Source organism: Pezoporus wallicus, unplaced genomic scaffold, assembly GCF_028554395.1.
Source record: "Pezoporus wallicus isolate ANWC-B61680 ecotype Strahan unplaced genomic scaffold, APGP_CSIRO_Pwel_v1 contig_14033, whole genome shotgun sequence".
Taxonomy (NCBI): domain Eukaryota; kingdom Metazoa; phylum Chordata; class Aves; order Psittaciformes; family Psittacidae; genus Pezoporus; species Pezoporus wallicus.
Genome location: NW_026636703.1, coordinates 95,114 through 117,956, shown reverse-complemented (window position 1 = coordinate 117,956; position 22,843 = coordinate 95,114). Strand labels below are relative to the sequence as shown.

The following is a 22,843-nucleotide window of genomic DNA, read 5'->3' as shown; positions in this document are numbered from 1 at the left end:
GCAACACTGGACACGGTGCCAGGATTCCTCAGAGCAGTGAGGAATGTGTCTGAAGGGGGCTACAGGGATGCTGGGGAGGGACTCTTCATCAGGGACTGGAGCGATAGGACAAGGGGTGATGGGTTCCAACTGAAATGGGAAGTTTAGATTGGATCTAAGGAAGAAGTTCTTCACTGTGAGGGTGCTGAGGCACTGGAATGGGTTGCCCGGGGAAGCTGTGAATGCTCCATCCCTGGCAGTGTTCAAGGCCAGGTTGGACAGAGCCTTGGGTGACCTGGTTTAGTGTGAGGTGTCCCTGCCCATGGCAAGGAGTTGGAACCAGATGATCTTCAGGTCCTTTCCAACCCAAACCATTCTATGATTCCCAAGCAGCTGGAGATGGAAGCATCTTCACCAGCTTTTCAACACATCTCCCTGATGGGAGGATTTAGCTCAAATAAAATCCTACTTCGTGCCATACCACCTGCATTTAGAGATTCCCATAGCCCTGCTGTTGCTTTACCTGCTGCTGGGAGTTCTCTGCCACAGAGATGGATGGAAGCCCAACCTAACCTCACCAACACAACTATTCAGCAGGCAGCGCCAAAGCACTAGAGCAAGGAGGTTAAGCAATGTCATCTCCGATGTCACGGAGACTAAGCCCCAGGGGGCCTGGCCCTGCCATTTGGCAAATGAGCCTTTATGAAGTTTCTCAGTGAACAGAAACCAAATCCTTCATTTTCAACAAAGCCATTTAAAAAGTCTGTACAGTAACACACTGTGCCAATGCTTCAAACGAACAGCACAAGTCATTAGGAAGCTATCATACTTAATCTTGCATAGAGCGGGCCTGTTTATATGCTACAGAGCAGAGAGTTTCCAATAGCTTTTTCTGCAAACTTTAATAACCAAGTTTACAATTGAAAGGCAGGAGCGAAAGGGGGAGGAATTTAGATCAGCGCAATGTAAACCTAGATCAAAAATGAAAGGTCTTGACTCCCACTGCTCTGATGTCAGGTCGGATTTGTCAAAACAGAAATTAGAGCTGAAATCTTGTTTGGAATAAAAATGAGGATGCAGTTCCTACGAAACACGAAGCACTCGGTAACTGCCGAAGCACAAAAGACTCCAGTCGTTACTGTTATTTATCTTCACCTCTTGGGGTGCGGGCGACGCAGGGAAGAACAAGAACCGAAAACACTGCGATCCCTTCTTCTGGTGATGCTGGCAGCGACGGCTTCAAACGCTGGGACTGGCTTTGATCAGAATCAGCGCCTTGGTAAAACAGGAGAATGGAAAGCGACCACCTCTGAGCGCTGCTTTTCTGTTCCTTTGGTCCCTTTTTCTCCTTGACAGTGCTCGGAGCCCAGGATGAGGCTGACATTTATCCAGAGCTTTGTGCAAGAAGCCTGGGAGCTGGCTGGGATCACGTCACCAGACACTCTGGGGGTGGCACTGTCCAGTTCCTCACCTTGGCCCTGGGAAACTGTGAAAACCACTGCACAGCTTCTTGGACAAAGTGCTTTGCAGCAGAGATCTGCCCGTGCTCTCTGCAGAGTGCTCTGCCTCAGGCAGCACAAGTGTGGGGATCCTGAGCTCCTTAGGATGCAGGTTTAGGCCAGAGTTCCCTGCTTGCTCTGGGCCTTAGTTTCTTTTGTCAGCAAAATACCAGGATGCATTTGCCTCCAAGAGGAAAGCGTCTAGATAAAGGTAAGGTGGTGGTTACAGAAATGAAGAGATTTACAAATCCACGTTGAGGAGAAGTGCTGCCTCCGCTGACCAAAGCTTTAGTCTGTTCTACCCAGTCCCAGCGCAGCAAGACAAGAAACAGGAGTCAACAGGCAGCGAGGCACATGCTGCTCCTCTGACACTAAGGAAGCAGCCCCTCATGTGCTGGCCTGTCCCCCAGTCCGCTGCTCTCTCATCATCTGCCTTCATCACTTGAGTTTACCCACCATTGTCTCAGCTCATGTTTTTGCCTCTGCTCATAAGCACCCTGCAGGACCTGCTCATATCCCCCCTGGAATGGCCACACAAAACCAAGCCCACCAGCTGAGTTTTAACTTGTCCTGCCGGAGCTGCCCTCAAGCACAGGAACCTCCCATGAGGCATCAGCACCTGGAGGGATGCTCCGGTTCCAGAAGATACTCTCCAGCAGAAAACCAACCTGCTCACATTCCAAGTAGAATCAAGCCGGCTGTCAGTGACCTCTAGGACATGGCTGGTGCTATTTATTCAGCTGACACAAGTTAACCAGAAACCCCAAAAGGAACTAGGAAACAGGTTATGGGCCTGTTCAGGAAGAAAGAACTACACCTTCACAAGTGCCTCATTATAACCCAGTCCTTCAGCTGCCTGTGAACAGCACCTATGTACTGCAGACAATGCCAGCAAAGCCAGTTCCACCAGAGCTGAGTTACAGCCTTGCCACTGCCTCTCAGTTCCTGAGGTTTTTGTCCCTGAACCTGATAGTTACAACACAGAGTAACTGCATTCCCTTTACGTAAGGCAAACTCAACAAATTGCGTCTGAGTAACAAGGCAGCAGTGGAGAGATAAAGGGGACACAAAGTAGCCCAAGTAGAAAAGATCTATGTTTTTTTTTATCACCACATTCTGCTGCAGACTACAAAAAATATATAATCCATTAGCTTTTGAGCAACCTCATTTTAATTTGCTTTCCAAAGAAACCCCTGTACCTGTCCTTCAGGGACTTCGGCACGGAACACTTCATACCCAAGGTTGTTTTCCATCTCCTTCACATTAATCTCCCTCACCCTTCTCTGCAGATATTAGCTGAAAGGTTATCCCCCAGCTACCCTCACCCCTGATGGGCAGAGCAGGGGGTGAGGGTGCAGAAGAGCAGAACCCACCATAGGGAGCCTCCAGGCAAAGGCAACACACGGACATTGCCATGGCTGCAGCTCACCAGGCTGCTTGCCTTCAGAGCCTGCCTCTCCCTGCTGCTTGTCCTGCCCTGCAGCAGGGGCAACAGACACGGGGTGGATCGTGCTGAGGCTCCGCAGACCCCAGCACACCAGCCCTGCTTCCTTGACGCTGTCATGCCACCTCTGATCCCTGCCATATCGTGATTCCTTACAGGTTTAGCTCTGGTGGCGGACAGGCCCATGACCCTGCCTTGCAGGCTACCAGCTGGCTCTGATCTCTTCAGCTATCAATCATCTGATGCTAAGATGCCGATTTTCCTGCAGTTCGGGAAGAAATACTTTGTGGACCTACTGCAGGGCATCACTCAACATAATGCTGAAGTTATTGACACTCTATGAGCTTCACAGGCTGAGAAAGTTGGGGCTGTTCAGCCTGGAGAAGACAAGGCTGTGTGGAGACCTCAGAGCAGCTTCCAGTGTCTGAAGGGGGCCTACAAGGATGCTGGGGAGGGACTCTTCATTAGGGACTGTAGTGACAGGACGAGGGGTAACAGATTCAAATTGAAACAGGGGAAGTTTAGACTGGATCTAAGGAAGAAGTTCTTTACTGTAAGGGTGCTGAGGCACTGGAATGGGTTGCCCAGGGAAGTTGTGAATGCTCCACCCCTGGGAGTGTTCAAGGCCAGGTTGGACAGAGCCTTGGCTGACCTGGTTTAGTGTGAGATGTCCCTGCCCATGGCAGGGGTTGGAACTGGATGCTCTTAAGGTCCTTTCCAACCCAAACTATTCTGTGATTCTATACCTAAATCCACTCAAAACCTACTCCTATACCCTACAAGGTGGATACTATCACACTTGCTCCAACTAAGGAAAGATCAAAGTGCTGATCATTCCCTGAAAAGTTGCTTAGAAGAAGGAGAGCTGCTAATACCGGAGCATGTGGTTGGGAAGAAGCAGAGCCTGTGGTACATCAGGCTGTGCAGAGACTAAAAGGTAACACCACCTTGAAAGAGCCATCTGCCAAGCAAGGATGATGCACCTCCCACCTAAAGGCAAGGGATTTTGAAGGCATTAGGGAGATGGCCCAAACGTCTGGCCCACAAGACAGCTCAATCTGTTCTTCCTTGTCAGCAGGAGCGACTTCACAGGGAGTGATAATGACTCAGGGTTCCAGCTGCACCAAGCAATGGGTGTCAGCAGATGTGCTGCACAGTCTCTAGGTGAATCTGGCATCACAGAGAAGCATCTTGAAGTGTTGGCTTTTAGGTTGCTATGATCAAATTTAATACAGAATGTGTTCCAGCTGGGAAAGAAACAGCTTTTTTGGATTACGAACCACTCATGGTTTTCAAATATCCATTTCCCCCAAAGAATTAAGTCTATCATTCAAACTGAACGAGCACTGGCAGCTCTCCCCTGAACAAGTGATGGGGGAGAGACAGAAAGAGAAAGCTCATGCTCATTTAGGAACGTGGTAAAGCAGAATGTGTCTGTGGAGATCAGGCTGGTGGGAACAGGTTAGCAATACTCTTATTGCACACTGGGGAAAGAAACAGAAAGGTGTTCAGCATAAAAATGAATTGTTTGTCACAGTAACAGCCCTTCAGATATCTGTTTCCTTCAGTAGAAGGGGAGAGAAGACAGACAATAAGCACATATTGCCGACTGAGTCTTAAGCGTTTAATGCTTGGCAGCAGCTCCCCAGTTTAATCCTCTTCTCCCCAGTTTCTCCAACCATCTTTCATCATTTAGCAATCCTCTAACACCAGGCACTGTCCCATCACTGCGTGACTCCAGACCTCCTGGAGCTCAAATCAAACTGCTCCTACTTGAAAGTGTCACAGAGGGGGAAGCAGTTCGACTGAGCCTCGGGAGCACAATCCCCGATACAGGAGAGATAACTGCAAATCCACTCTCCACACGTACCCAACCCATGACACGCAGATTCTACCGCAGGCAGACTCTGCCGGCTCCAGAGAGCGCAGCAGAAAACTGAAAGCAATAATCATTCAAATGCTCCTTTGGGAAGGGAGCACTTTTTTGGGCAACGGGGCTCAGATGCCAGTGAAGCGGAGGAAATTGCTTCTGGCAAATACAGGTAATTCGGCAAGCGAGGAGCGATCCTGGGAGGAACAGTTCAAGAAGGTTAAAACAGGAGCAGCAGTACTAGTGGGGCAAACCACTGCTGGTCTCTCCTCTTCTGGATGCCTGCAATTAATTTTAACTGGTAAAGGTAATCTGATTACATACTATTTATTGTTACTTCACATAGCTCCTGAAGGACTTGCATCGTTTAACGCGAGGAGTCCCAACAGGCCTGTTAAAACAAACACGCACATCCTACCTGCAATTACTATCCATGGGCTCCAGGAGACCCAGGGAGCAGTTAATGAGCAGAGACTGCTATTCCAAGGAGAGACACTTTGTTATAATAAGCAGGAAGAAGGTGCCCTTCTATCTTCCCAACTCTCTTCCTAAAAAGCGGCTGTGGCAGGTGTGTTATGACAGCCCAGGAGGGAGATGCAGCTTGTAACGCCAGGCAGCAGACTTCCATCAGCAGATAAGATAGTGCTGGAAGGGCTTTGCAGAACAGACAGTGCGTTCTACTCTGGGTTCTAAAACTTCTCATTCCTGATGTGGGTTTATCTATAGTCCAGACAAGCAAACATCACCTCTCACAGAACATTCTCAGAAATGACCTGGTCCTTAACGTGAGCCCAGATGTGAGGGCAGAATTCAAACATAGAGGAACCTCAAAAGAAAGTCAATGGGATTAATTATGTGTTTAGTATGCAACAGAATGGGAGGTTCTGGGCCTGGACACCTCCTGTCAACCCCTATCCTGCTAAGCACTCAAGTTTGTGCACATGAGCTAAGATTCCTAATAATCAACGATGACAGAACCTAAATACATGTTACTTGTGAATGCAGAGGGCCAGTGGCCCATTACCATGTCTCAGCTGATGAGCATGAACACATCAAGCCATGGTAACTCCACCACTTGAAACCATCTGTCCATCTTCTTCCTTTTCTCTCCCACACTGCTGAAGTCCCGTCAACAAGACCCTGGCTGAAAGTCTCCAAATGCTCTCCAGCATGTTGCTTGACAGGATTAGGTATCAAAATAATCTCAGCAAATTGGGAAAATAGCCTGAAATAACCAGGATGCAATCCAATAAGGACACACAATGTGTTTCGCCCTGAGGGAAGAACAACGAACCATGAAGCATAAAGAATACATGGTTTGCTGCAGCAAACAGTATTGAGGCATCAGGAGATCACAACTGCAGCTCCAACCAACAATGCAGTAATGGTGGAAACTGGAGCAAACCCCACCCCAGGATGGATACAGGGACATGGAAGGGCTCATGGGCTCCACTCTGCACCAGCAGAGCCTCAGCCAGGGCACAGACTCCACCAAGAAACATTTGGCTCATTTGGAGACATCACTGGGGAGCAATGGCCCTGAGGAGAAGGCCACAGAACGTGCCCTGTAGTTAAAGCTGGAAAGGTCTGGGGTTGCTCAGCCTTGAGGGGGGAAGACTGAAGGGAATTTGGCATCGTTTTGCAAAGAGGCAGAGAGATGCTGCAAAGCACAGGATGGCAAATCCTTCTGCACAACACAGGAGAGGCCAAGCAGTCACAGCTTAACTTGCCCCAGGAGAGCGAGGTCAGACACCAGTGCAAGCTTTAACACTGGAGAGCACTGAAGCAGAATGCCTGTGATGACTTTCCAACATGGGGTAGCTTAGGGATAGCTGAAGAAGGGAAGGATTAAACAACCTCTCACTGTTCCTATTTTATTCTGTGATTACTCATCAAGCTGATACGAATTGCAGGTCCCCAAAAAAGCCTCACGAAGATGCCCCTTGAGACGCACCGAAGTGATTCCGAGGGCAGGAAGTGCTATGTCAAATGCTTTCTGATGGCTCTATTCCCTGCAAAGCCCCAGAGCTACCTTAGTGACAGAGCACATCACAGTTACAATTTTGGATGTACACAGAAGTCAGGAAATTAAAAATGCCGGTTCCCACAGCAACCAGGATGCAGCCTGCCAAGAGAGAAGGAATGTTCTAGCCTAGTCAAAAGGTGTTAATTTTAATGCCTGAAGGCAACTTCCACTTCCAGATGCCTGAAGAAGGCCTCAGTGAAAGCTCTCTCGATCCTCAGTTTCTTTGTTCCTGAATTACCTGCTCTTGCTCGTGGGACACAGCAGAGATTTGAGTTTGGAAATGGAGACGAGAGGCAGACAAACCAAGGCTGCTGCGATGACCATCACCAGGAATGCTGTGATGCTGGAGCACACTCCGTTTCAGCACTCACACTGTGTGTGCTTGCCCATCCTCCAGCTCTGTGAAGCAATGAGACCCCCAAGAACAGGGCAAGAAAGAGGCATAACTCAGGTGTTCTTAACCGCATGTTTGTATTAGAGTGAGGAAGTTATGGGTATATCGAGACTGGTATGGAAATAACCTCTGCCTTTAGAACTTGGACCTGAAATACCTTCTTTTCCCTGCACTGAGTTTCTTCCCCTGTTTTTCCTTTGGGAGCTGCATTACAGGGTGGTTTAGGGTGCAGCAGATCGTTTGAGAATAAAACATCAGAAGAAGGATGAACAATTTTAGTAAGTCCAAAAAAATCCTCCCTATTCTTCACACTGATGCCTCCAGCAAAGGCTAAAGGGATTTTCCTGAGCTTCCAAACAATTCACTCTAGCAACAAGAACAATCCCAGGAGGCTGAAAGGGGGTGTGTTTTAAAGGTATCAAGGTCTTCAAATGACAAATGCCTTCCACAACATTCTGAACACATAAATCCAACCTTGAAACCCATGACAAATCTGGAAGTCGGCATCCTAGAGGACGATGTTAAACCTAGTGATCAAGTGAGATACGAGACTGCTCATCACAAAAGGCAGTAGATATCTATAAAAAAAAACAATTTGGAAATAAGGACCTGGAGAAATTCTAGAAAAGAAAGTTCTGGAGCAGGAGCTGTTTGAGATGTGATCGTCTAAGGGTGAACAGAAGAATGGCAGAATCTACCAGATACATAATGAAGGTGGCAAGAAACTTCAGCAGTAGCATAAAGAGAGATGTGCTCATAGAATATGGGTTGTGTTGGAAGGGACCTTAAAGCTCATCCAGCTCCAACCCCTGCCATGGGCAGGGACCCCTTCCACTGGAGCAGCTTGCTCCAAGCCCCTGTGTCCAACCTGGCCTTGAGCACTGCCAGGGATGGGGCAGCCACAGCTTCTCTGGGCACCCTGTGCCAGCGCCTCAGCACCTTCACAGGGAAGAGCTTCTGCCTAAGAGCTCATCTCAGTCTCCCCTCTGGCAGGTTCAAGCCATTCCCCTTGGCCTGTCCCTACATCCCTTGTCCCAAGCCCCTCTCCAGCTTTCCTGCAGCCCCTTCAGGCACTGGAGCTGCTCTCAGGTCTCCCCTTCAGGAGCCTTCTCTTGTCCAGGCTGACCCAGCCCAGCTCTCTCAGCCTGGCTCCAGAGCAGAGCTGCTCCAGCCCTTGCAGCAGCTCCATGGCCTCCTCCGGACCCGCTCCAACAGCTCCCTGATAAAGCAGTTATGTTCTAAATGTGAGATCTACCACAGCAAAGCAAGTTCTGAACCTGCCTCAGCTCTTCAGAAGTTTCAAGAGTGGAAAAGGAATGAATTAAAACCACAGAAGATCAGTGGGGTTTTTTTGCTAACACGGTTTATAGCCATCCATCTCCTCTGAATAAACAAGGCAAGGCTAAATACAGAGGGATACAGATATGAAAACCAGAAGCCTCAAGATATTTCCAACATAAAAATGCAGAGCGAAAAGCACATTTGAAAATCCTCTGCACTTGCTCTGCTGTTTTACATAGCGCACATCTTGCAGGTGGGCTCGTGTCTGCAGCAGACCCTGTGGAAAGCATCTGACTGCAAACGGTGGCTGGAAGACAAAGAGCCCTCAGCGTTTCTGAGAGACACATTCTGACCAAGGCAGGGGTTTGTGTGCAGTCAGGAGCTCCAAGCGTGGCATCCAGCTCCCTACGTTCTGTGTTACTACCAAGCTGCCACAGCGGGTGCCGGTTAAGATGTTGGATGAAGCCAGTTGGAAGAGCCAAAGCTCCAACTCGACTTTCGCTGTGGAGCTGCCACCGACGCCTCTGTAATCCAGCGAGGAAGCGGTGAGCAGTCCAAGTACTCCCACTCGCAGCTGCCTTTTAATCACACGCTCGATATCTCTGAAGATTAGACAATTATTTCCGCATAATCAGGGTCCAGAATGAGGCACAAACAACATCCATAACGGGGTGATTAAACAGAAAGACGAGAGAAGCTTGAAGAGAAGGTCCCTTGAAGAGAGACAGTTACAGCCTGGACCCATCCCCTGCGCACACGTGGCTTGCTTCCTCCACGCCACTCTATGTTCTACTCCGCAGCATCTTTCAAAGAGGTCCCAAAGAACCCTCTCTGATCATACCATCTCCACACAATTTCCTTCCTTTTTTGCCTTTGTTCGCTGCTCTAAGGGCTCTTTTCCTAAATGTTCTTGTTTCCTCCTCCTCCATTTCGCTGTGCAAAGTAGTTCTGACACATCCCAAGACATTCTTCTACTGTAAGGCCTCATTAAACTCAGGACTCTGTTCAGGGTCAATGGAAAGTTCATGAGACTCGTAAGGAAGCCTGGGATGATTAATGGCTTTACCCTGAGACAACGTGGAGTTTGCCTGGCCTCCTGCTAAAGGCAGGCTCAGACCAAACCCTTGCTGCCCACTCTGTGCAGCTCTCCTCGTATCTGAAGGGCTGAACCCAACAGGACACTGGAACGCGCGTCTGCTCTTTGCTTCTGAGCCAAGGCTGTTCTCCATGGGGTTTCTCGAGTTTGTTTCTGTTTCTAAGGTGTTTCTCATCTCAGCTGAGGGGAGATGAATCTGTTGGGTTCAAATACATTATTTTTGTCAAGAATGCTGCCACAACAGCGCTGACCGGGTCCAGCTCGAGCAAGAGTGTCTGAAGAAGGCCCCAGGCCACTACATGAGACATTAATGATTTTTTTTCTGTTTAAACTCTTTAAATGACTGTTTCAAGCTGACAAGTTACAACCTGAGCCACTGTAATAAGCTTAAATCTCTGCATGAATTTAGGGCTCAAAACCCTCATGTTTGAGCGCATGCTTGAAACAGCACGTTTGAAGGAAGCCACCATTCTCAGCAGGACCCAAGGTGAGAGCAGAGTTGAACACATCTCCTATGACAACCCTGGTGCCTGGAAGGAGTGATCTTTGGCAGGTAGAAAGCAGGGAAAAGAAACACATGACAGGCATAAATGTCAGCTCTAACATGATTCATGCAACCAATCTCCAACAGTTTGGTACTGGGAGGATATCCTGATTCACTGCTTCCTGCTGACAGGAAATAAGTTTACTGCTGCAGATTTCAGTGACAGCAAAAGCCAACGTCAACTCAAAATGCCCTTTCTGAAAGTAAGATTCAACTGAGTAACATTATGCATAGAAAGAAGGATGATGAAGTCAGGGAGCAACAGTGCTCTGGCAACACCTTCCTTACAGTATGTTTTTCTCTTTAAAGAGCCCATGGAGCCAACCATCCAGTGTCATGTGCAGCAGGAATAATTCAGCATACAAATTCAGAGAGCAATTAGTATTATTGTTATTATTATTTGAATCAGATAAAAGGACACTCCAGGGGTTTGTAATTTTGTGATCACAGGGAAAGAACCTCACAGGCAGGGCAGAAAAGTTGCCCCAAATGATGGCACAATTGAAGGTTACCATTTCTCCTCTGGTAGGGTGGATATGGCTAAATTAATATTTTCATGCAATTACGTTTCCCATGTTAAATATTCATACATCAACTCCTGCTGCTTCTAGTTGAGGTGGGCACATTCCCTGCCTGCTCCATGGCTTCTGAGCTAAACCACTGAGGAAGGAAGCAGCCATCTGGAAAACGCACGAGGCAGAACTGGCTGCTTGAAGGGATCAACTCTGCGATGCGGAGCCTTCTGTGTCCAACTGGGTCCAGCACTGGAGTGGCTGGCAAAGAGCTCTCTACCTGCTGAAAGGAGCTTGGTGTGCCAGGTCCTGCAGGGAGATGTCACCTGAACCTCCGTCCAGAGCAGAGGCTGGGATGCTCCCAGCATCACAGAGCAGGGGAATTGCGGTGGGATCGCCCTGCATTTGCCAGGGGAAAAACACCTGAAGGTTTCTGAACGCCAGGATCACCTTGGTACGTTCTAGAGGCCTCTCTGGCCATATCCATGTGGTCACTGCTTTTCCTCCCCAGCGCTTCAAACCCTTTCCCTATCCTGGAGAGCCAAAATAGCAAAGGATTTCCTGGCAACCGAGAGCAACGACCTCTTGTGCGCAAAACAAACTGTCAGGACAGCTGAGGCCAAGGGCTGAGCCGAGTACGCAAACACTGCCTGAGCACTGCTTCTTCCAGGAACTGTTATCCATCCTGCGCAGATAGCGCTCCGTCACCACGCAGTCAAACGTGGGACAACATCGGGATGCAGCCTAAACACGTTACGTCTTTTAGCTCCAGCTGCTCTCAGGTCTTCGCCACCTGGGCCTGCTGACCTGGCTGTGTCCTAGATGTGACGGTTGCGACATGGATTCACATCAGATAAAGCTACAGAGCCTCACAACGATGCACAAACCCAGCATATGCTGAGAAAAGCAATGGCATGATTTTAAGTATGATTTCAAGTGAAGAGAGGGGAAAAAGGGGGGGGGGGGAACCTAGTTAAGGATTGCTATTTTTATACGACCATTAATACACTAATGTGTAGTTCGGTGGTGAAAATGACTAACAGCACAGCAAGGTTCCATATTTACTTGCTGTCACTGATTTCAGAGCAAATTGGCTCAGGTTAAAAGTCAAAGCAGGATTCTTCTGCTGCCAGCACTGCACACTTCAAGACATATCTGAAAATCAGGCTTCTTACCTTATCTTTGTTAAAAGACTCTGCAATCCAAATGTAGCTGACAGTTCAGTTGATGCACGAGCAGAAATAGATGCCAGCTCACTCTCCCATAGCCAGAGAAACTCTGTAAAGCTAACAGGAGTTTAAAACCATTTTGTCAGAAAAGTAAGTGGTTCTGACAGGCGCAGGGAGCAGGCAGATGAGAATACAGCCACCTAATGCTGGGTACCACAGGACAGGAGCATCTTGAAGCATCTCTCCAGCAGCCTCACTCCAAGGAATTCAACACAGTCTAGTGTGAGATGTCCCTGTCCATGGCAGGGGGCTGGAATTGGATGATCTTAAGGTCCTTCCCAACCCAAACCATTCTATGATCTTAATGTTCACAGCACCGAAGACGGGAATGGTGAGATGCTGGGGTAGGAAGGGTAAAATAACTGGGAGCAGAATCCACGCCTGTGCACCTCCAGCCTTCACCCTTACCCATGGCCCAGCTACGAAATTTAACTTTAAACAAACCTGATTCTAACAGTGGCCAGATACTCTGCAGGTCTTCCTTGAGAGCGCTGCAGTGTGGAGAGAAGTGCTGCAGATCACCCTGAAAACCCCACAGTGGTGCAGCCACTCCGACTGGAATCTTGTGGTGCAGGTTTTATACTAACAGAGATCATCCTTCCACCCTACTAGTGTGCTCTGCCCACTTCCATGGTGTAATTTCCAGGGAAATCATCACACATCTGAAACAGCTGCAAGTATAAAACATATTTACCCCACTGGAGGGCATGGAATGGGATGTTTAGCACGGTGCATCTTATCCCAAGCATCACACATGAATAAATAAAGCTTCTCAAAGGACCACAGCTAGTGGGTTTAATGAAAGGGCTTTCAGGTTGCAATGATTGTGAATTACAGCAATCAGAAGACTTCTGTACAAATAAGCCACATGAGAACATGGGAGAATCTTGATGAAATTGATGCCCTAGCAATAGAGCCTGGAGGGCACCAATGACAAGGAAGAAAGTTAAGACCAAGTCACCAGATCGAAGTCCAAGTGAGTGGTAACGCGGCCCTCCTGTACAGAGCAGCCCTGCACTTACTTGGGTAGTGGGCAGCTCTGATCTCCGGCTATGAAGCAGCATGGAAACTGCACAGATACCCTCCCAGATGTGAGCTGCTGCCTTCCAAGGCAGAGGAGAAAGGAGATGAACTCGGGTGGAGATACGAGAGGTTTCTGCCAGTGACTTTCCTGCCATCTGGGCAGATGCAGGGCAGGGATGCTGGCTCGGGGCTGTTAAGAGCAGCAGAATGCTATAAAGGAGCAGAAGGTGAGTGTTTATTTTGTATTTCTACTTCGATTAGAGAGAATATTTGATAAAGACCATCTCCCCCCTTCCCCCAGGCTGGCCTCCACGGGAGCATCGCATCCACAACAGGAAAACGCATCACCCTTCAAGAGCTCAACTGCTTCTCGTGCACACAAACACTGTGAAAAGTTCCTCCCCTCCCACATGGAAGCAGCTGCAGAGAAATCTCTGCTTAATATTGACACCTCCAGCCCAGAGAGCACCCAATTTGCCCCCATTACATCCAGTCTGGAATCAGAGATGCACGATGTGACAGGAGGGGGAAGAGGCAACAATGAAGAAGGTGAGTAGTGCCCTGTCCTCCTTTCTAGAAGTCTCTGAAGACAAGAGGGACAGGGCTGGAGGAATGGATTGCCTAATGCTCCCATTCCTTCCCAGCCACAGTTACAAGGAGGAAAAGCTCATCAGGAGTCTGAAATGTACCACGTAGCTTCTTTTCTGCAACTGTCTGCAAATCCTTGTGCTCCCAAGCATTTTCCTTGAGAGTGCTCACCCGCACGCTGCAAGCAAACGGAAGTACTGCCAATTGTTTCAGCATGATAAATGCATTTAAAAGCTTTCAATACTTTGCCTGTTTATAGCACGTTCCTTGAGGAATTTTGACAAGTTTGCCAGAATGGAAAAGTCACAAAACGCTTAAATCCTGCTGAAGTGACTGCAAATTCATTCACAAGTAAGAAACCTGCTGCTCCTGGGGTGTTGAAAGGGGAAGGCAAATGGCAAACAAGCCCAAACCACTGCTCCTGACTGAGTGAGAGTGGACCAGAGCAGGGGCTGGTCACACAGAGCCTGTGCTGGCAGTACAAGGCACACGTCCAGAACTCCAGATACCTCAGCAACTGGCAACGTGGCTTCCACACAACACGCAGCATTGCACAGCCAGATGTGACTTAACACTCTTGGTACTTCTGCAGGAACTAAAGAGCCAAGTGCCTCACCTGGAACAACAAAAGGACTTGGTGGTGGCGGCACAAGCAGAGCACCAAGGTTTCTCTCTGTGCTGTGGCTAAACTAAAAGCCAGCCCTTCCTCTAGCATCTCCAGCAGGGCCACCTGCCCTTGCAGTCCAGAGGCCAAACCGGACTGCTGCTCCTCAAGGTTTTGGCCATTCTAGCAGACCTGGGACGCTATTTCCACCTGCAAACATTCATTCCCACATGTACCTTTGCAGCTCCCCAAAGCTGCAAGGTAGGGCACAGTGAGCAGAGCAGGGAAAAGCTCTGAGTGCAAATGAGGAAAGAGGCAACTTATATCCTCCAAGGTCAACAAGTATCCCACTGGAACAGGCAGGGGATGGCACTGAAATGATGCAAGTGGCTCATACAATGAGAGGTAATCTGCTAAAGAGTACAACTATACAGCCCAGTAAGCACATGGTATAAAGAGCCTTTACTATTGATTCAGACATTCAATATTTTATGGGATTCACATCTTGCTCAACAGTGGAGCAACAAGAGAGAAAATGCTCAGTTTGGTCATGTCCTGCTGTCTATCTGATCAGAGAAACAGCAGCATCGCCAGGTTTGGACTGCCTTCATGTTTGAATAAAGACACTGGTTGGTTTTAGCACTGCTCTCAGACATGCTTGGTGCTAGGTCTGTACCCAGGTGATACAGGCTGGGCATTGAGGGATGTTTGTAGGAATGAGATTCCCGGCGATGGGATGTGGGCAGGTAACCCCTAGGAGTTGTATTGGAAGTGTCATAAAAACAGAAAGAGGAAAGAAATCAAGGCCACCACAGGTACCTCAGTGCACTGCAGAGACAGGAACGGACACGGATGTGTGCCCTTCAAAAACCCCAAAGCAACTGCACCCACCCTGCTCCAGGACTCACCAAACATGTTCCCGATGTGGCCGTTCTTGGTCAGCGGTCGCAGTTCGTTTTTCCCAAGTGCATAGAGTTTGTAGTTATCCCAAGCGAATTTCATCATCTGCAGAAAGAAAAATTGAGTGGAAGTGCTTAACAGAACTGCGAGCGTCCCGGGAAGGAGCAGGGGTTTCCCATTCACTGCTGAACCCAACAACCAACCCGTTATAAAACCTCAGCTGGCACCGAACACTGAGCACAGCGCTGCACTCAGCGGTTTGCTGGAGCCTCAGACTCATCCTGGGCAGAGCTTGGGACCAGCACATTCCTGCACTACCCCAATTCCCAGCACGATGGGAAGATGTCTCCATCTCAGAAGTCCTGACTTTTTCCATGGTATAGCAGTATTTCAGAACCACTGGGGTTGGAAGGGACCTCTGGAGATCATCGAGTCCGACCCCCCTGCCAAGGCAGGTTACACAGGATGGGGATTAAAATGGGCTAAAAACCTAAGGCCAAAGCTGAGGCATCCCCGATTACAGGGATGTTCCCTTCTTGGTTTTCCCATTTCTTTATCATAGCGCAAATAAAACTTGATCAAACTGCAAAAGCACTCCCACATGCAGGCCCACGAAGGAACAGGATGCACTTAACACAGTAGTGAGCAAAGGAGAAATTGGCCTTTGTTTAAGGACTGCACTGAAGTTTTCTATGAATTAACCGAGTCCGCTCATAAAGGAGAAAGGGGAGACCCAGGACATTTTGGTGTCTTCCTATGAAACTCAAACGTGCTTCCTCAAGCGAGTCCTGAGATGGGCTGGGTGATTTCTGAGAAACCCCTTCCAACTCCAACAATTCCTTTTGGGACATCTGCACTGTCCTGCCCGGGCTCAGCCCACTGACCTTTGCCTGAGGACCACAAGGCAGTGTCTTTGTGCAGGTTCCAACACACACAGCCCCAGAGCCCAGCACAGCTTTTTCTGTCCTCCTGCCCCTTTGGCTCCAGCTGGTAGGAAAACTTAAACCTCCAAGTACCCCGTGCTCAGCAGGAGGGCCTGGGGTTGTCAGCTTCTAAGGAGCGCCGTAAAGAAAGCTGCCCTTTAGAATACCCACAGCCTGACAAGGAGCAGTGGCGGTGACCTGCACCTTCTTTGCTTCAGTCCCTGGCAGAAAGCTAACCAAGGCGAGAAGGCTGCTTCCGAGCATTGACAGGATTCTCCACTGCCAGCCAACAGAGAGAAGAGACCTCGAACACGCTTCACTCAAACAAGACATTTGAGAGAAAATGACAGTTTAAACCAAGTCATTCCTCTACAGAGCACCCCTGTCTAGTGCCTGCAACAGCATTTACTGCTCTGCTTCAGCACCAGAACACGTAGGCTTCTTTGGTCTGAAACTGCCAGCATCGTTTCAGCTCTTACTCTCCTTCCCTCCGGCCGAGTGCTCCACAAACCCAACACCGCAAGCCTCTGGCAACCTCCTCTCCTTCACTAGCACACACACCCCGAGAGCCCCCCCACCACATCCCCCCTCCCCTTTCCAAACATCAGCCTTCCAAAGCAAAGCTTCCCAGAGCTGCTCCTACGGACGAGGATAAACATTTGCTGAATCGATTGGTAACGTTCGGACTCCGGCACCACCGAGAGAAGGAATGTTGGGCAAACACAGCCAGCGTGGAGCAGTCAGTCACTTGGAGCGCTCTGCTCCCGAGAAACTGAACCATGGCCAGGCAGGGAGCGGGGAGAAACCTCCACGGAATCCATCGAACACATCTCCATCATCTCACTTGAGTTTGGGGGGGGGGGTTGGTGGCAGCATTATTGTGAGCGGGAAGTTCTCATTCTTCATTAACCTAACAGGGCATGTCTGCACTCCCTCTGATGGTACTGAGTGAATGCTTGCATGTCTCAGAGCTTGATCCTGAAGCTTACTGCTGGGAAGATGGTGTTCCTATAATGACAGCTTTCCCCCAGTGAGTGATAGGGCTCGTGCCCCGGGCAGGAAACAGCCAGGCAATCTGTTCGCTTCACTTCTCTTCTAAATCAGAGCTGAGGAAGGAGGACCCACCCTTCTGGCACACAGACAGCCTGGACATGGACAGGATGTGGAAATGGCTCTGCTCTGCTGCGTGAAACTCCTCGTGTTGCAATTCTGAATCAGCCTCATTTTAAGCTGAGTATGAAACCCATGTCCTTCCCTCAACTTTAACCGCTCCATCCCAGCAGGGCTGAAGTTCCTTCTGCAGAGCCTGCACCAGACGCAGGCCCCTCTGCCCCATCCCTGGCTCTTTGGGACCAGCTCACTGGTACCTCCATCACGGGCAAAAAAACTACCCCAGGTTTCCCTCCAACAGCCACTTAGATCCTACCAGGGCAATTCCCTCCTCTCCTGCTGTCTCCTGGCACAAGGAGGAGCTGCGTGAGGCTGCTGCAGAGTCCCTGGAGTGACTCACTGTCACTTTCATCATTTAGGCCATTACCTTTTCTTGTGCTTTGAATTAATACATTTATTCTTTGCCTATTGAAGCATGTAAGCTGCATTTGTCACAGTGCTGCAAAAGTTCCACTACAAAACGATTTCCTGGGCTGTGCTGGCTGCAGTGTCTAAAACTCCCCTTCTCTGTTCTGCCCTGAGCTGATCATCAGGCAGGGGATGGATGAGGCTCTGCGGCATCAAACTGACAGCTTTCCTATACGTGAGCAGGATTTTGCTCACTGCTTTTAAACCCTCTGTGTTTGGGAGGCAGGATGCATAACGTGGTACCCTTCCATTTTCCAAGATTAAGCTTTCCTCCCTCTAATGATGGGTCCAAAAGCAGCCACGGGAAAAGTTTAGAAGCCAAAAGCATCTGCACCATTCTGCCCATTCTGGCTTTCTGCAGCTGTCTTTTCAATCCAAATTTAGCAGTTCCACTTCCAAACCACTACAGAGATTCATCAAGTTTCTAAAAGTGGGGACTCCACATTTATATACTGCATGCAGGACTGAGATGGAGCTTTCAGAAGCTTTGACAGAGGTTCCGAATGCCAAGCTGAAGGAGAAGGGGATGGAGCCGAGAGGTGCAAAACTGCACAGCGAGGTGCTCAAGTCAGCTTTGCGATGAGATGCCAACGTTAGAAGCAAGTATTTTATGTCGTTGACGTCATGAGAGATCACAATACGTCAGCATTAGCATTATGCCAGTTTAGATCTGAAAAATGGCACCAGAACCACCAAAATTATGGAAATAGAGCCACCATTTTAGATTTTGTTCTAACCAGTGTGCCTTCTGATAGACAATCATCTAGCTGGCCCTGAGACTCGCCGCACCCTGGCTTTCAGCTGATCTATAGCAGAGACTGCCAAATTTATAATGGAACTTGTCAGGTTGGCTCTTTTCTATAACCTGAGAGGGAGTTTTTACCTTCAGAAGTTTCAGCTCCCGGCCAGATGATTACCTGTTAAATCAACTGCAAGGAGCTAAACTGAATCCTGCCACTTTGATCATTCAAGCCATTACCTTTGCTTGTGATTGCTCCAGCCAAGCCCAACAGAGACATCACTCACAAGCCCCCAGGTATGTCACAGGGGCTGCACCCTGCAGCCATGCGGAGCCAGGTACTGAAGGCATTGTCCTGCACCAAGCTCTTTGCTGCTTCAGGGTCTTCAACTACATCTTAGCAGGGTCCTGACACTTCAGCGTTCAGGTTGCACAAACCCAGTGTAGAACAAGGTTAAAACTGCTTCCAGGGCTTTTCTTTTCAATGTATGGAAATACTGTCATTTGGAAATCAGCTTTACAAGCACTCTCCTTTAAAATACTGGGTCAAACACTAAATGCTTGTGTTCCTTCATAGACTACAGGAAATCACACAAGTATTTAATGCTTTCCACTGACACCCCAAACCTCTCCATCCTAATGAGCACACCACAGCAGCACCTACACTGCTACCACAGCTTTGCCCATTCTCCCATTTCCATTTGCTGTTGATGTGCCTTAGCAAGACTCCTCATGCTTTCTGAGCTCAAATATGCCAAACCACACACTGGAAGTCCCCACTCCAGGCCCAGGAAACAAAAGCATCTTCCCTGATTTTCAGGGAACCTGAGGTCATGGAAAAATCAAACTCCAATGGAAAGGCAGTCGGGAAGAATTCAGCCCCAAAAGACCTATAGCAAGTGATCCAGCTGGTGAAGAACCAGGGCTCAGGATAAAAACTTGACCAAGGAAGTGCTTTCACCCTGAAGAGCTGTGCAAATGTGATGTTCTTTAAGACGTAATAACCGAACCACTGACAGTCCCTGGTGTCCTGTACTGGCAAAACACAGAGAGATGAGAAGGGAAAAGACCAAATCCCCCCCTTCCACTTGCCCTCCTTTTGTTGGCAGACTCGGAGCATTCCCACACAGCTATTTGATTAGCTTTGTCCATCTCGGCTGGGATAATTAGCAAATGCTTAAAAGATGAAATCTAAATATAGCAACCAAGCAGCCCTTTCCATGTACTTCCAAGGAACATTACACAAAGCCATTATTTTCACAAGGTAACCACTTTTGTGGCTCTTTAATCTCGTTTCTTCAACTCCCCTTCAAATACTGAACCATTAGGCTAGCTCAGAAATTCCCAGGGGGGTTGCAGGTTTGGTGGTGGTGGGTTGGGTTTTTTTTCCAAGTAAAAAGGGGTGGTGGGTGTACTTTTAAGTATTTCTTTCCCAATTGCATTTCTTGCTTGGTTTTTCCCACCTCAAATTACCGGAAAGGTTTCTCTTCCTTTCTCAGCAGGAGGAAGATGACTTGTCATTACTCTCAATTTTAGGACCTGTTCTTTCCAATATCTAACCTTCCTGCTACCCCAGAATAGCCCTTGTCTGGGCTGGAGTTTTAACCTGCAATATAATGCCATTTTCCCCAGCTGTATAAAAATGATTTGCCAGATGCAGAGAAAAAAAGAGGAACCAACTGTCAGTCTTGCAGACAGTAAAAGTCTGCCCGAGCACATCAGGATGAGCCATTCCGATTGGGAATGATGGATGGTATTGTCTCCTAATCAGACTTGCATAAACTTGTATAATTCAGGATTGGCTGTGGGAAAGGTAATGGAACAGCACCATGTTTATTATCTGCTGCTGCTTCAACATTATCATATGGAGATATATATATAGACACCTCCATACAGACAGCATGGCAGAATGTTATACAATACTAGAATTTAATGTGAAGCTGAATAACTTCTCAGGCCGCTTCTTTGGGACACTGCCCTTAGAAAGGTTATTATATAACAGCAAAATAAGAACAAAAAGGCTGCGTGTTAACTCCAGGTGATGGAAAGGTTCCATTTAGGCAACATTAATATCCACTCACTGGCTTTTCCCTGCCGAGTTTCCGAGCCTGTTCCTCACAAAACACAGTGCTTGAGCACATGAGAGACGTTACCAGGCAACCCTCGGGAACGGACACCAACACTGATAATCCATTTGGAAGTAATTACCTTTTATAATTAAAGATTACAGTAAATCCAATAGATCCCAACAGGAACTTGAGCAATTTAGAGACATGCTGGGTAGCCCGCCTAGTTTATAGCATCCATGTTAGCTTCTGCCTTGGAATAAACCAGTGAATTGCAGCTGTTTTCATCCATGGCCTTCACACAACTGGTAACTCCTGAGAGCCTCATCTCAGTGTCCATCCAACGTGATCATGTTGATTGAGCTGATGGTGAAGGGGTGACTGCACAGGAAACCTGAGGCTGTTTGTACCCAGTGCCAAAGCCAGGTGGAGATAACCTCATTGACTCCAACAGGAGGGGTATTTCCTCTCTGCTTCCCATTCCTGACCCTCCCCGTACACCCTTAGGTGTAAGAGGTGATGTGTGCGGTGGGACGCTGGGATTACACACGCTGTACCAGGGTAGGAGGTCAATCAGCCCCCAGATAACACAGGACTGGTTCCTGTTGCAAACCCACCTCCTCCAAAGCAAGTTCCTGCACAGACACCCTTTGGAATGATGCTCAAGGCTCAGGAAAGCCTCCGCTCTCTGACAGCTCCCTTTGCCACTGCTGTACTCGCTTGCTCCCTAAGCACGAGATAAAGGCTGGTGTTCCCCAGCCCAAGCACCAGCCTGAGCACACAGCTCCTCCCATGGGCTCCAGCTCCTGCAACAGATCCTAACCCCAAATTTCAAAGCATGGCAGCCAACTGCCTGCAGATACAGCAGCTGATTGTTCCGTGTTAGATGGGCGAGAGACACTGGCAATTACTTGTTACACGTAGCTGCATCTGTAAGCAAATATAACCGAGCAATTCAGGCAGCGGGTGAGTGGGGCTTTGCTTCAGCTGTGTCTGGCAAAGCCTTGGCAGCTTGTTTTGCAACTTGCACGGGTGGTTTTTATCACATCGGCTCACTCCCTCCTGCACAACAGCCAAAGACACAGCAGACCATGGCACAGAAAACTGGTCTCCAGCACTGCAAGCAAAGGAGGAATTCTCTATGAAGTCAGGAGAAATCACCTTCCATCAGACAGCCACAGGGCTCCTTCCAGCAAGCTGCAATAAAGGAGAGCTCCAGGTTCTGCTCCCAGGCAGCGGGTGCAGCAGGGTGAAACAGAGCTCAGAGGGGCAGGGGGAAGCATCCTTCCCTCCCTCCCACCACAGCCAGGAGAAAAGCAGGACCTGAACACTGGGGGAACTGAAGAAACCCAGCACAGAGTCCAAGGTCGTCAGTGTTAGTGACAAGGACAGAAATAGAAGCCAAGAGTCTTCCTGACTCACAGCCCCTGCTAGGGAAGCTGAATGGGAGAGAGAACAGCTCAAAACACAATTAAAGTAACTCCTAATTAAATTCCTCATGCAACTAGATTTAACTGTGTCAAGAGGGGAAAAATAATAATCCTTTGATAGGGCTGTCTGAGGCATTAAGACCCAGCTGGATCCAGCTGCATCTAAATCAGGAAACATGTCAGCAAGAGCAGTTGATTTTGCAGTTAGTTTCCTAATGAGATGCCAGCCTGCAAGGGGACGGCAGCGGGTCTGAGAGCAAAGATGCAAGTCTAGAGCAAGGCACGGGGTGATTTAGTGGAGTGACGAGCAGAGCTGGAGCCTCATCTCCTTCGCTTCCCGGAATGAGAGCTTGTGGGAAGTTGTAAGAGAAAGAAAAGGGATTTGTGTTCTCGGCCACCCCAACGCTGTCAGCCTCTGGGACTGATCAAACACAGTATCCCAGAGCACGGCTGAGCTGACACTGTACAACAGAGCAAGCAACAAGCCCATGAAGATTCTTATAGAATGGTTTGGGTTGGAAAGGACCTTAAGATCATTCAGTTCCAACCCTCACATTAGACCGTGTTGCCCAAGGCTCATCCAACCTGGCCTTGAACACTGCCAGGGATGGAGCATTTATCGTGTCTTTGGGCAACCCATTCCAGCATCTCAGCACCCTCACACTAAAGAACTTCTTTATATCTAACCTGAGCCTCCCGTTTCAGTCTGAACCCATCACCCCTTGTTAAGACTCTGTCAGACTTGAGACATGGTTTCTCTCACAGATGGACACTCAAAAGGTAATTGGGCATCCTGCAAAAACCATTTGGGTCACTGTCAAATAGCAAATCTAAGTACAGCTTGTGAAGATGTCCTGCCAGCAAACACACAGAAAGGGAATAGCGAGATACAGGAAAGATCAAAACCTGGAGAGGACACTTCCAGAGAGATGAGCACAGGAATCATTCCCATCTCCCTTGTTATTACTGCAGAATGAAGGCAAAAGTAGTAATTTCAGCAACATCTGTGAGTATGAAGAAATCAGGAAAGCAATTTAAGGTCCTTAAGGGGGGTTTGAGTCTCTGCAAAATTTGACCTTAGCTCTCATTTACTGCTTCTGTGCATGCAGATTTCAAAC

General features: G+C 48.5%; 1 protein-coding gene across 1 annotated transcript in view; it reads right to left on the bottom strand.

Moving 5' to 3' along the window:
* MAN1C1 (mannosidase alpha class 1C member 1) overlaps positions 1-22,843 on the bottom strand; it is a 57,662-nt gene that overhangs the window by 23,854 nt on the left and 10,965 nt on the right. Inside the window, exon 2 of the mRNA XM_057401203.1 lies at positions 14,998-15,094. Within this exon, the coding sequence (XP_057257186.1) occupies positions 14,998-15,094 (97 nt within the window). The remainder of the gene's footprint in view (positions 1-14,997; positions 15,095-22,843) is intronic.